The sequence below is a fragment of the Salmo trutta genome, chromosome 23, assembly GCF_901001165.1.
Source record: "Salmo trutta chromosome 23, fSalTru1.1, whole genome shotgun sequence".
Lineage (NCBI taxonomy): Eukaryota > Metazoa > Chordata > Actinopteri > Salmoniformes > Salmonidae > Salmo > Salmo trutta.
The window spans coordinates 30,110,833-30,124,908 of NC_042979.1; the positions used below are offsets into that span (position 1 = coordinate 30,110,833).

At 46.6% G+C, this 14,076-nt stretch overlaps 1 protein-coding gene across 4 annotated transcripts in view; it reads right to left on the minus strand.

The window, feature by feature from the left end:
• Positions 1-426: 426 nt before the first annotated feature.
• The window catches only part of LOC115159768 (myocyte-specific enhancer factor 2C), a 39,871-nt gene continuing 26,221 nt past the window's right edge, over positions 427-14,076 (minus strand). For 3 of the 4 annotated variants that reach the window (XM_029709809.1, XM_029709807.1, XM_029709808.1), the window contains 6 exons: positions 5,444-5,587; positions 5,099-5,351; positions 4,423-4,640; positions 2,208-2,337; positions 1,745-1,868; positions 427-1,543 (listed from right to left, as the gene is read on the minus strand). In XM_029709809.1, coding sequence (XP_029565669.1) covers positions 1,207-1,543; positions 1,745-1,868; positions 2,208-2,337; positions 4,423-4,640; positions 5,099-5,351; positions 5,444-5,587 — 1,206 coding nt within the window. In that variant the 3' untranslated portion in view covers positions 427-1,206. The remainder of the gene's footprint in view (positions 1,544-1,744; positions 1,869-2,207; positions 2,338-4,422; positions 4,641-5,098; positions 5,352-5,443; positions 5,588-14,076) is intronic. The other variant, XM_029709810.1, reaches the window with a different exon arrangement.

Sequence of the window (14,076 nt, forward strand, 5' to 3'; positions counted from 1 at the left end):
CTTTGACTTCCCATTTTATAATAATATGGCTTTGGGAGTTCTGTTATAACACACACGCCTTCCTCCCCGTGGCTTTGTCTATCTGTCTGGTAAAACAGTCTCTCTCTCCATCTGAATGAGTAGCACCGTAGTGTATATGACTCAGATAGTATTTGTTAGCATATGGCTCTTAAAAGGTATTCTGACTGAATTTAACTACAATTCCTAGGCGCCTTCATTTCAAGTGAGACATTCTAGTTGTCCAGGGTTCCAGCTGTATAATTAGAAAATTAGAATGACTTCTTGATCGATCGATCGATATTATTCTATAGTTCCAGCTTTGTGCAACCTGTTGCATAATGGCTTTCACCCTCTCCTTCTTCCCTCTCCCCCATCGTTGTCCTCTTTCTCTGTCTCCTTCTATCGTTCTCTTTTTTTCTCTCTTTCTCCATCAGCCTTTCCCTCCCTTCTCTGTCTATCTCTCTATCCCTTTCATTTTCTCTCTCTGTCTGCCAAATCCTCATTTATATATCCACATAAATATGTTGAACCGGCAACATGAATGGGTTGTAGTGAACACTCACTCTGTCTGCTAGTCATCCAGCTGCAGACTGGGAAATCAGAGCCTAGGTAGCACACACACACACACACACACACACACACACACCCTGACGTGTCCACTCACAGTGCCTGTCCTAGTGTCTCCTAGTATATTATTGACTCACCAGTATCTTATCCATACAGAGTACCAGACTTCTTCAACCTTTGTTAGTTTACATAGTGTACATATTAATTTACTGATTCCCTCTCTCTCCCACAAATACACAACACAGGCAACATACCTCCCACACCGACTCCCTCACACCATATCCACCCTCACTCCTGTATAATATCACTGGTTGTCTCAAAATCACTCCCTATTTCCCCATAGGTAGTGCACTACGTGGGCAATAGGGTTCCATTTCAGACCCAGTCTGTCACTGTTACATTCCCCCCACACTCCTGTTTATAATGTCCCTCTTATAGTGGAACACTCTCACTCTGCACAAGAAGAATATAGGGCAAATCTGAAATCGCACCCTATTCCCTATAAAGTGCACTACTTTTGGCAAGAGCAGTATGTAGGGAATAAAGTGCCATTTTGGACACAAGCGTAATAATAGTTATAATAACACTAAACGTAACTACACAAGCCCCTCCCCCTCTGTAAATCAGAGGCAGGCCTTATCATGTAGCCCAGCATTCTGATAGGCGTATTCGTTTGAGGGACGGGCTGTGGCGCTCCTCCTGATTGGGCATCGGGCGTAGCAGGAAGTTATCGTTTCCGCGGTGATCCTCGCGATCACTGCCATCGTACGAGCTGCCACAGCTGGATAGGCTGTCGCCAGGAGACTGCCCTGCCTCTGCCGGGCCCTGATTTGTTGGGTAGCCATGGGACACGCCCCCCATCCTTCCGCTGACAAATCCGATGCCTCGATCTCTGGGCGGGGAGGTGGGCTCTGACTTGATGTAAAGGTTCTGATGGACATTCTGGAGGTTAAGGTTGGAGTTCTGACAAAGGTTTCTGACAGAGGAGAGGAGAGATAGTGATTAGAAAGAGGGGGAGGAAACAGACAGACAGACAGACAGACAGACAGACAGACAGACAGACAGACAGACAGACAGACAGACAGACAGACAGACAGACAGACAGACAGACAGACAGACAGACAGACAGACAGACAGACAGACAGACAGACAGACAGACAGACAGACAGACCCTTACCCCATGTGTCCTAGTGCTGAGTGCTGTATATTCTGTAGCGGTTGTTGCTGCCAGCCTGTTACTGATCCCAGGTGGAGAGATCCTGATCTGTTACCAAACCCTGACAGGTCACCCAGAGAGTACTCTACATAGGAAGGGATAGAGAGGGGGGGAGACGACAAAAGTTACACATCTTGGGCAAATCTGAAATGACTTCTTCCTATTCCCTATAAGAGCGCTACTTTTGGTCAGAGATGTTCTGAGGAGCTGAGATCACTGTCCAGAAGAGATTAGATTAGATATGTTTATTAGTCACATGCACAGGGTTGCAGAGGTAATTGCAGGGTACAGTGAAAGTCGAAAGTCCCTGAGGGAATGTTCATAGGAGGAGCAGCAAGGGGGGACGTGAGAAGTGAATGAAACAACAATACAAATAATAACACATATTTACAGAAGAGGAAGTGGTAGAAGACGGAGTGCCTACCTGTGTCATATGAGGTGGAGAGGGCAGAGGGGTACCCTACCATACCCTGCCCGGGCAGAGTAGGTGTTGCTATGGAGACCACGGGGGTAGCCAATGTCTGGGCAGACTGGGAGTGGTTTATTCTCTGGTTCTGAAACAACAAAATAATAAACTAACATTAGTACACTTGTAGCTAGAAGGATTTGGGTCTATGGTCATTCTAGATATAAACACATATACAGCATAGCAACTCCACCTTGTCCATCTGTGTGATGTCACACTACTTACCAGCCTCATGTCAAAATCCTCACACTGGCAGCATGAAAAACAATACAACTCATATTAGAGTACGGAGGGGGTTGGAGTCAGAGGAACTGTGTAGGAGTCAGAGGAACTGTGTAAGAGTCAGAGGAACTGTGTAAGAGTCAGAGGAACTGTGTAAGAGTCAGAGGAACTGTGTAAGAGTCAGAGGAACTGTGTAGGAGTCAGAGGAACTGTGTAAGAGTCAGAGGAACTGTGTAGGAGTCAGAGGAACTGTGTAAGAGTCAGAGCAACTGTGTAAGAGTCAGAGCAACTGTGTAAGAGTCAGAGGAACTGTGTAGGAGTCAGAGGAACTGTGTAGGAGTCAGAGGAACTGTGTAGGAGTCAGAGGAACTGTGTAGGAGTCAGAGGAACTGTGTAGGAGTCAGAGGAACTGTGTAGGAGTCAGAGGAACTGTGTAAGTCAGAGGAACTGTGTAGGAGTCAGAGGAACTGTGTAAGAGTCAGAGGAACTGTGTAGGAGTCAGAGGAACTGTGTAAGAGTCAGAGCAACTGTGTAAGAGTCAGAGCAACTGTGTAAGAGTCAGAGGAACTGTGTAGGAGTCAGAGGAACTGTGTAGGAGTCAGAGGAACTGTGTAGGAGTCAGAGGAACTGTGTAGGAGTCAGAGGAACTGTGTAGGAGTCAGAGGAACTGTGTAGGAGTCAGAGGAACTGTGTAGGAGTCAGAGGAACTGTGTAGGAGTCAGAGGAACTGTGTAAGAGTCAGAGGAACTGTGTAAGAGTCAAAGGAACTGTAAGTCAGAGGAACTGTGTAGGAGTCAGAGGAACTGTGTAGGAGTCAGAGGAACTGTGTAGGAGTCAGAGGAACTGTGTAGGAGTCAGAGGAACTGTGTAGGAGTCAGAGGAACTGTGTAGGAGTCAGAGGAACTGTGTAAGAGTCAGAGGAACTGTGTAGGAGTCAGAGGAACTGTGTAAGAGTCAGAGGAACTGTGTAGGAGTCAGAGGAACTGTGTAGGAGTCAGAGGAACTGTGTAGGAGTCAGAGGAACTGTGTAAGAGTCAGAGGAACTGTGTAAGAGTCAGAGGAACTGTGTAAGAGTCAGAGGAACTGTGTCAGAGGAACTGTGTCAGAGGAACTGTGTAAGAGTCAGAGGAACTGTGTAAGAGTCAGAGGAACTGTGTAAGAGTCAGAGGAACTGTGTAAGAGTCAGAGGAACTGTGTAGGAGTCAGAGGAACTGTGTAAGAGTCAGAGGAACTGTGTAGGAGTCAGAGGAACTGTGTAAGAGTCAGAGGAACTGTGTAAGAGTCAGAGGAACTGTGTAAGAGTCAGAGGAACTGTGTAAGAGTCAGAGGAACTGTGTAAGAGTCAGAGGAACTGTGTAAGAGTCAGAGGAACTGTGTAAGAGTCAGAGGAACTGTGTAAGAGTCAGGAAGGTTAAAACTGTCTCAGGGGAGATGGAGAAAGAGGAGATAGACAGAGATGGAGGGAGGAGATAGACAGAGATGGAGGGGGGAGATAGAGATGGAGAAAGAGGAGATAGACAGAGATGGAGGGAGGAGATAGACAGAGATGGAGGGAGGAGATAGACAGAGATGGAGGGAGGAGATAGAGATGGAGAAAGAGGAGATAGACAGAGATGGAGGGAGGAGATAGACAGAGATGGAGGGAGGAGATAGACAGAGATGGAGGGAGGAGATAGACAGAGATGGAGGGAGGAGATAGACAGAGATGGAGGGAGGAGATAGAGATGGAGAAAGAGGAGATAGACAGAGATGGAGGGAGGAGATAGACAGAGATGGAGGGAGGAGATAGAGATGGAGAAAGAGGAGATAGACAGAGATGGAGGGAGGAGATAGACAGAGATGGAGGGAGGAGAAAGAGATGGAGAAAGAGGAGATAGACAGAGATGGAGGGAGGAGATAGAGATGGAGAAAGAGGAGATAGACAGAGATGGAGAAAGGGGAGATCACTCACGATGGAGGGCATGTTGTTCTTGTTGCCAGGGGGTAGCAGCGTGCGGAGGTCCGGCTTGCGGTTGCCACTCAGGGTCATGGAGTTCATCGGGGGTGAAGTCTTGGCCTGAATCATTGGGGGCGAAGTCTTGGCCTGAATCATCGGGGGCGAAGTCTTGGCCATGCCTCCTGGAGACAGCCGCCCCAGGGAGGTACGGTGGTTACCATAGTTACCGCTACCTAGGAGACGGATGGACAGGAGAATACTGTATGTTTTTCTTGTTTAACCTGGGAGGACACATTGAAACTGGAATCATAATAGGCCTAATAAAATATACAGTACCAGCCAAAAGTTTGGACACACCTACTCATTCAAGAGTTTTTCTTTCTTTTTACTATTTTCTACATTGTAGAATAATAGTGAAGAGATCCAAACTATGAAATAACACATATGTAATCATGTAGTAACCCAAAAATATATTTTATACTTGAGATTCTTTAAAGTAGCCACCCTTTGCCATATGTGTTATTTCATAGTTTGATGTCTTCACTATTATTCTACAATGTAGAAAATAGTAATAATAAAGAAAAACCCTGGAATGAGTAGATGTTCTATAACATTTGACTGGTAGTGTATGTGATCAATGCATCAGACATTAGAAAAGACAGCATGTAAAGTAATCGCATAGTTAACTGACCAGCGCTGGAGACAGTGTTAGACGGCTCTGAACCCATCATCCCTCCTGAGTTTCCAGCACTGGGGGGTTGGTGTGTGTGTTGGGGTACAGGTGACATGCTGCTCCTCTGCAGGCCAGGGTGTGTGTGGTAAAGGGGCAGAAGATTGTGGTTATACAAGGATCCCCCCGCCCCGGGGTGAGAGTATTGTAGTCCACTGTTGTTTTGGCCCTGGATGGAGCCAACCATGTCGTAGTTAGGTGGGGGGAGAGCCTGCTGGACAGAGACAAACACCAGGGTCAGCAAGACAAATGGAGAAGTGGAACAGGCATGAGTGGATACACACACACAGGTCCAGTTGTACTCACACAGAGTCTCTGTCTGCTGACCATGAGGTCGATGTCATCGTTGATCTTGCGATATTTGTCCTCTGACTCGGGGCTCTGACCAGCAGAGTCGTCTGCCTCGATGTCGGGACTGTCACAACCATTTAGACCCTTCTTACGCAGAGTCTGAGAGAGACAGACACACAGAGAGAGAGAGACAGACACAGAGAGAGAGACAGACCCAGAGAGAGAGAGACAGGCACAGAGAGAGAGACAGGCACAGAGAGAGAGACAGACACAGACACAGAGAGAGAGACAGACACAGAGAGAGAGACAGACACAGAGAGAGACAAACACAGAGAGAGACAAACACAGAGAGAGAGAGACACAGAGAGAGAGAGACACAGAGAGAGAGAGAGAGACAGAGACAGATACAGAGAGAGAGACAGACAGACAGAGAGAGAGACAGACACAGAGAAAGAGAGAAAAACACAGAGTGAGAGAAAAACACAGAGTGAGAGACAGACAGACAGAGAGACAGACACAGAGAGAGACAGACACAGAGAGAGAGACAGACAGAGAGAGACAGACACAGAGAGAGAGACAGACACAGAGAGAGAGACACAGAGAGAGAGAGAGAGAGAGCGACAGAGAGAGACAGAGAGAGAGAGACAGATACAGAGAGAGACAGACAAACACAGAATGAGAGACAAACACAGAGTGAGAGACAAACACAGAGTGAGAGACAAACACAGAGTGAGAGACAAACACAGAGTGAGAGAGAGACACAGAGTGAGAGACAAACACAGAGTGAGAGAGAGACACAGAGAGAGAGAGACAGACACACAGAGAGAGAGACAGACACACAGAGAGAGAGACAGACACACAGAGAGAGACAGACACACAGAGAGAGAGACAGATACAGAGAGAGAGACAGATACAGAGAGAGAGACAGATACAGAGAGAGAGACAGACACAGAGAGAGAGACAGACACAGAGAGAGAGACAGACACAGAGAGAGAGACAGACACACAGAGAGAGAGACAGACACACAGAGAGAGAGACAGACACAGAGAGAGAGGCAGACACAGAGAGAGAGACAGACAGAGAACACAACCAAGGTTGATGATACTCTCCAAATGGCTTGAGAGTTACTGCTACTTTTACAAAAGCATAGTCAGTGAATAAAGCTCAACAGTTATTCTAAAGGCCAGATGTGCATGGCAGACCACTGAAAAGCTGCAGTCTTCTTTTCTACCACCAAGAGGTGCTATTTGGAGCAGAAATAACATCCTCAAAAGTCACCTGGCAGATAGTCTAATTGAAAACCAGTATGAGAGGAGAGGGTAGACATAGTGACAGAGAAATAAAGTATTGTAAATAGAGGGAGAGAGGGTGGTAGACATAGATTTAAAGAGATGAGAGTAGAAAAGAGGGGGGAGAGAGAGGGAGTGTAGAGAGTAGGCCTCTTATCACTGCTGATATTGTCCATGGAGCTGTGATGTTTTCCCCTAGTGTGTGTGTGTGTGTGTGTGTGTGTGTGTGTGTGTGTGTGTGTGTGCATCTTCAGACGATGTATATGTAATGCATGCAGTTTGGCTCAACTCTGTCCTGTCTCAGCACTTTACAGCCTATCACTAGACCACTACAGCTCTCTCTCTCTCACACACACACACACACACACACACACACACAGGCCCAGCCATGCCCACCTGTCACTGGCCGACCCAGGGAGGGGGTAGTGTGCGAGCCCAGGGTTAGCAGCCCTGTGTCTGAAGGATGTCCATAGAAGGCTATTTTTTTTACCTCTGCGGCACCCAGATCACCCCTCGTTTCCAGTCCCCACCCACCATCCCTCTCACCCCACTACCCCTTCTCTCTCTCTCTCTCTCTCTCTCTTATGCCCCCTCTTCCCCCCACACCTCTATCTCCACCTTCCATGTCCATGACTGACAAAACACACATCAGCAACACAACAACAAAATGACAGTAGACATGAAAAGGAAGAACTCTTACACTTTATTTCAGAATACATGACTCTCCATACCCTGGCTCTACACGGCTCTACACAGAGCCCTGGCTCTACACGGCTCTACACAGAGCCCTGGCTCTACACAGCTCTACACAGAGCCCTGGCTCTACACAGCTCTACACAGAGCCCTGGCTCTACACAGCTCTACACAGAGCCCTGGCCTACACAGCTCTACACAGAGCCCTGGCCTACACAGCTCTACACAGAGCCCTGGCTCTACACAGCTCTACACAGAGCCCTGGCCTACACGGCTCTACACAGCTCTACACAGAGCCCTGGCCTACACGGCTCTACACAGAGCCCTGGCTCTACACAGCTCTACACAGAGCCCTGGCCTACACGGCTCTACACAGAGCCCTGGCTCTACACAGCTCTACACAGAGCCCTGGCTCTACACAGCTCTACACAGAGCCCTGGCCTACACAGCTCTACACAGAGCCCTGGCTCTACACAGCTCTACACAGAGCCCTGGCTCTACACAGCTCTACACAGAGCCCTGGCCTACACAGCTCTACACAGAGCCCTGGCCTACACAGCTCTACACAGAGCCCTGGCCTACACAGCTCTACACAGAGCCCTGGCTCTACACAGCTCTACACAGAGCCCTGGCCTACACAGCTCTACACAGAGCCCTGGCCTACACGGCTCTACACAGCTCTACACAGAGCCCTGGCCTACACGGCTCTACACAGCTCTACACAGAGCCCTGGCCTACACGGCTCTACACAGAGCCCTGGCTCTACACAGCTCTACACAGAGCCCTGGCCTACACGGCTCTACACAGAGCCCTGGCCTACACAGCTCTACACAGAGCCCTGGCTCTACACAGCTCTACACAGAGCCCTGGCTCTACACAGCTCTACACAGAGCCCTGGCTCTACACAGCTCTACACAGAGCCCTGGCCTACACAGCTCTACACAGAGCCCTGGCCTACACAGCTCTACACAGAGCCCTGGCCTACACAGCTCTACACAGAGCCCTGGCTCTACACAGCTCTACACAGAGCCCTGGCTCTACACAGCTCTACACAGAGCCCTGGCTCTACACAGCTCTACACAGAGCCCTGGCCTACACAGCTCTACACAGAGCCCTGGCCTACACAGCTCTACACAGAGCCCTGGCCTACACAGCTCTACACAGAGCCCTGGCTCTACACAGCTCTACACAGAGCCCTGGCCTACACAGCTCTACACAGAGCCCTGGCTCTACACAGCTCTACACAGAGCCCTGGCTCTACACAGAGCCCTGGCCTACACAGCTCTACACAGAGCCCTGGCTCTACACAGCTCTATACAGAGCCCTGGCTCTACACAGCTCTACACAGAGCCCTGGCCTACACAGCTCTACACAGAGCCCTGGCCTACACAGCTCTACACAGAGCCCTGGCCTACACAGCTCTACACAGAGCCCTGGCCTACACAGCTCTACACAGAGCCCTGGCTCTACACAGCTCTACACAGAGCCCTGGCTCTACACAGCGCCCTGGCTCTACACAGCTCTACACAGAGCCCTGGCTCTACACAGAACCCTAGCTCTACACAGCTCTACACAGAGCCCTGGCCTACACAGCTCTACACAGCTCTACACAGAGCCCTGGCCTACACAGCTCTACACAGAGCCCTGGCTCTACACAGCTCTACACAGAGCCCTGGCCTACACAGCTCTACACAGAGCCCTGGCCTACACAGCTCTACACAGCTCTACACAGAGCCCTGGCCTACACAGCCCTACACAGAGCCCTGGCCTACACAGCCCTACACAGAGCCCTGGCCTACACAGAACTACACAGAGGTGTGTGCATGTGTGGTGAGAGGTGTGTGTGTGTGTGTGTGTGTGTGTGTGTGTGTGTGTGTGTGGTGAAGACAGCAGCTGGTTGAGTGGGCAGCTGACTGAAGGTTCTCAGAGGAGAACACAACTGATAGAAAGAGGGAGAGAGAAAGAGAGAAAAGGAAAGAGAAAGAGAGAAAGGGGAGTGAATGAGAGAGGGAAGGAATGAGAAAGAGAGAGAAAGAAGGAGAGAGAAAGATGGAGAGAAAGAATGAGATAGAGAGAAAGAAAGACAAAACAAGAGAGAGAGCCCTGAACCCCCATATCTCCATTCCAAGCCACCCTCAACTGTCTACAATCTCTCTCTCATGTTTCTCGTCTACTCCTTGTTGTTCTTCCTCCCCTATGGGTGGTCTGGTCTCCTAACCACTTCCAGATCAATTAGAGTGTGTATGTGTGTGTTGGCTTTACAAGGCAGCAGCTCCTCTCCATATGCCAAGTAACATGATGTGCACCTCTCATATCTCACCTCTCCTGCCCTAACAGGCGGACATTTCTACCACACACACACACACACACACACACAAAGTATGTAGTCGTGTGGAGAAAAATTATGAAATAAATTCCAGTGTTGATGCATGGTCATAAACTACATGGTCAAAAGTATGTGGACACACTTTCAAATGAGTGGATTTAGCAATTTCAGCCATGCAATCTCCATAGCTGGCCCATACTGAAGAGCTCAGTGACTTTCAACGTGGCACCATCATAGGATGCCACCTTTCTAACAAGTCAGTTCATCAAATTTCTGCACTGGTCGATCTGCCCCGGTCAACTGTAAGTGCTGTTATTGTGAAGTGGAAACGGCTAGGAGCAACAACAGCTCAGCTATGAAGTGGTAGGCCACACAAGCTCACAGAACGGGACCTCCGAGTGCTGAAGCGTGTACAAATCATCTGTCCTCGGTTGCAACACTCACTACCGAGTTCAAAACTGCCTCTATAAGCAACATCATTACAAGAACTGTTCGTTGGGAGCTTCATGAAATGAGTTTCCATGGCCGAGCAGCTGCACACAAGCCTAAGATCACCATGCGCAATGTCAAGCGTCAACTGGAGTGGTGTAAAGCTTGCTGCGTTAAACTCTGGAGCAGTGGAAACACGTTCTCTGGAGTGATTAATCACGCTTTAACCATCTGACAGTCCGACGGACTAATCTGGGTTTGACGGATGCCAGGAGAACGCCACCTGCCCCAATGCATAGTGCCAACTGTAAAGGTTATTGGAAGAGGAATAATGGTCTGGGGGTGTTGTTCATGGTTCAGGCCCCTTAGTTCCAATGAAGGGAAATCTTAACGCTACAGCATACAATGACATTCTAGATAATTCTGTTTGTATTTATTAAGGATCTCCATTAGCTCCTGGGGTCCAGCAACATTAAGGCAGGTACATAGAATTAAAAATATAACCCAACATTACATTTCAAAACACTTTACCCAATACATTTAGTGTGTTCCCTCAAACCACTACTCCACTATCACATACTTACAACACAACTGTTCTTCCAACCTTGTGGCAACAGTTTGGGGAAGGCCCTTTCCTGTTTAAGCATGACAATGCCACTATGCACAAAGCAATGTCCATACAGAAATGGTTTGTCGAGATCGGTGCAAAGTACAGAGGGATCCTTGATGAAAACCTGCTCCAGAGCACTCAGGACCTCAGACTGTGGTGAAGGTTCACCTTCCAACAGGACAACAACCCTAAGCACACAGCCAAGACAACGCAGGAGTGGCTTTGGGACAAACCTCTGAATGTCCTTGAGTGGCCCAGCCAGAGCCCGGACATCTCTGGAGACCTGAAAATAATTGTGCAGTGACGCTCCCCATCCAACAAGATAGAGCTAGAGAGGATCTGCAGAGAAGAAAGGGAGAAACTTCCCAAATCCAGGTGTGTCAAGCTTGTAGCGTCATACCAAAGAAGACTTGAGGTTGTAATCGCTGTCAAAGGTGCTTACAAATAAATACAAGTTAAAGGGTCTAAATACTTACAGTTGAAGTCAGAAGTTTACATATACTTAGGTTAGAGTCATTAAAACAAAAATGTTTAACCACTCCACAAATTTCTTGTTAACAAACTATAGTTTTGGCAAGTCGGTTAGGAGATCTACTTTGTGCATGACACAAGTAATTTTTCCAACAATTGTTTACAGACAGATTATTTCACTTATTGTCACTGCACAACACTGTATCACAATTCCAGTGGGTCAGAAATTTACATACACTAAAATGACTGTGCATTTAAAACCTGTTGAGGCCAGGGGGCAGGATCTTATCCCGGTATTGGGATTCATTGTCATGTGACCATGGCGGGGAATTCAAAACTGCAAGAGTAATCATTTCAAATACTCAAATAATCAACTATTTTCCTCCATTTGAAAGATATATCTCCTAAATCTAACCACGCTGTCCGATTTTCAAAGAGGCTTTACGGAGAATGCATAAAGTTAGGTTATGTTAGGAGTACATTGACAATAGCTGTGTGTAAAGTTTAGCCAATTCAAAGAAGGGCATCAACAGACAGAAAACTAGCTAGAATTATGCACTTACCTTTGACAATCTGCATCAGATGACACTCATAGGACATTATGTTATACAATACATGCATTTTTAGTTCCATCAAGTTCATATTTATATCCAAAAACAGCATTTACAGTCGCGGTGAAATTCAGAATTTTTTTCGGCTCGAATGCTCCCAGTGAATCCAGCATTACAAATCACGGAATTACTATTCGAAAACATTGGTAAATTATAATATTGTCATTCAAAGAATAATATATTATCATCTCGTAATTGCTACCGAATGGCCAGATCTCAAAATAACTTTACTGGGAAATCACATTTTGCAATAAACGGGGTACAATGCTAAGAACAATAAGCTAAGCTATAAGCTAAGCTATACAGTTAGCGTCATCTAATATCGATAATAACATTGTAAATATCCCCTTACCTTTGATTATCTCCATCAGAAGGCACTGCCAGGTCCAGAACAAATGTGCTTTCTTTTGACAAAGTTCATAATTTATGTCCAAATAACACCAAATAGTTAGCGTTCAGTAGGCTACCACAAAACGAGTTGGTAGGTGTAAAGTCACGCCGAAAAGCTAAAAAAAAACCTAGTAAATAATCTATTTACGTTTGTTCAAACATGTCAAACGTTGTTTAGCATTAATCTTTTGGTCCATTTTTAACGTGAAACATCAGTAAACATCAGTAATATTTTCACACAACCTATCAAGTGTCTAGAATAAACGATTATGACAAAGACACTCTTCTCAGATTTATGCGCAGGCGCAAAAAATGAAGTGATGACGTGTCAACTTACAAGCATTCTAATTCGGTCTGTATTCATCACAGATGCTTCAAACAACTTTATAAAGATCGTTGACATCTAGTGGAATCCGTAGGAGTTGCGAACTGAATCCTTTCTCACTATGGTATCTATAAAACAATGACACTAAATAGTACAGTCACAAAATTCACATTTTTTTTAAATCTATTTTTCACAGGTTTTTGCCTGCAATATGAGTTTTGTTATACTTACAGACACCATTCAAACTGTTTTAGAAAATTCTGAGTGTTTTCTATCCAAACCTGAACAATAATATAAATATTCTAGCTTCTGAGTTGGTGTAGGAGGCAGTTAAAAATGGGCACATATTTTTTCCAAAATCCTCAATACTGCCCCCTAGCCCAAACAGGCTAAACAGCTTAGAACATTTCAGAAAATGTCATGGCTTTAGAAGCTTTTGATAGGCTAATTGACATCATTTGAGTCAATTGGAGGTGTACCTGTGGATGGATTTCAAGGACTACTTCCAAACTCAGCACCTCTTTGCTTGACATCATGGGAACATCAAAAAAAATCAGCCAAGACCTCAGAAAATAAATTGTAGACCTCCACAAGTCTGGTACATCCTTGGGAGCAATTTCCAAATGCCTGAAGGTACCACGTTCATCTGTACAAACAATAGCACGCAAGTATAAACACCATAAGACCACGCAGCCGTCATACCGCTCAAGAAGGAGACGCGTTTTGTCTCCTAGAGATAAATGTACTTTGGTGCGAAAAGTGCAACTCAATCCCAGAACAACTTCAAATGACCTTGTGAAGATGCTGGAGGAAACAGGGACAAAAGTATCTATATCCACAGTAAAACGAGACCAATACCGACATAACCTGAAAGGCCGCTCAGCAAGGAAGAAGCCACTGCTCCTAAACCGCAATAAAAAAGCCAGACTACGGTTTGCAACTGCACATGGGGACATGCTTTTCGGAGAAGTGTCCACTGGTCTGATGAAACAAAATAGAACTGTTTGGCCATAATGACCATCGTTATGTTTGGAGGAAAAAGGGGGAGGCTTGCAAGCCGAAGAACACAATCTCAACCGTGACGCACGGGGGTACAGCATCATGTTGTGGGGGTGCTTTGCTGCAGGAGGGACTGGTGCACTTCACAAAATAAATGGCATCATGAGGAGGGAAAATTATGTGGATATATTGAAGCAACATCTCAAGACATCAGTCAGGAAGTTAAAGCTTGGTCGCAAATGGGTCTTCCAAATGGACAATGACCCCAAGCATATTCCAAAGTTGTTGCAAAATGGCTTAAGGACAACAAAGTCAAGGTATTGGAGTGGCCATCACAAAGCCCTGACCTCAATCTTATAGAAAATTGTGGGCAGAACTGAAAAAGCGTGTGCGAGCAAGGAGGCCTACAAATCTGACTCAGTTACACCAGCTCTGTCAGGAGGAATGGGCCAAAATTCACCCAATTTGTTGTGGGAAGCTCGTGGAAGGCTACCTGAAATGTTTG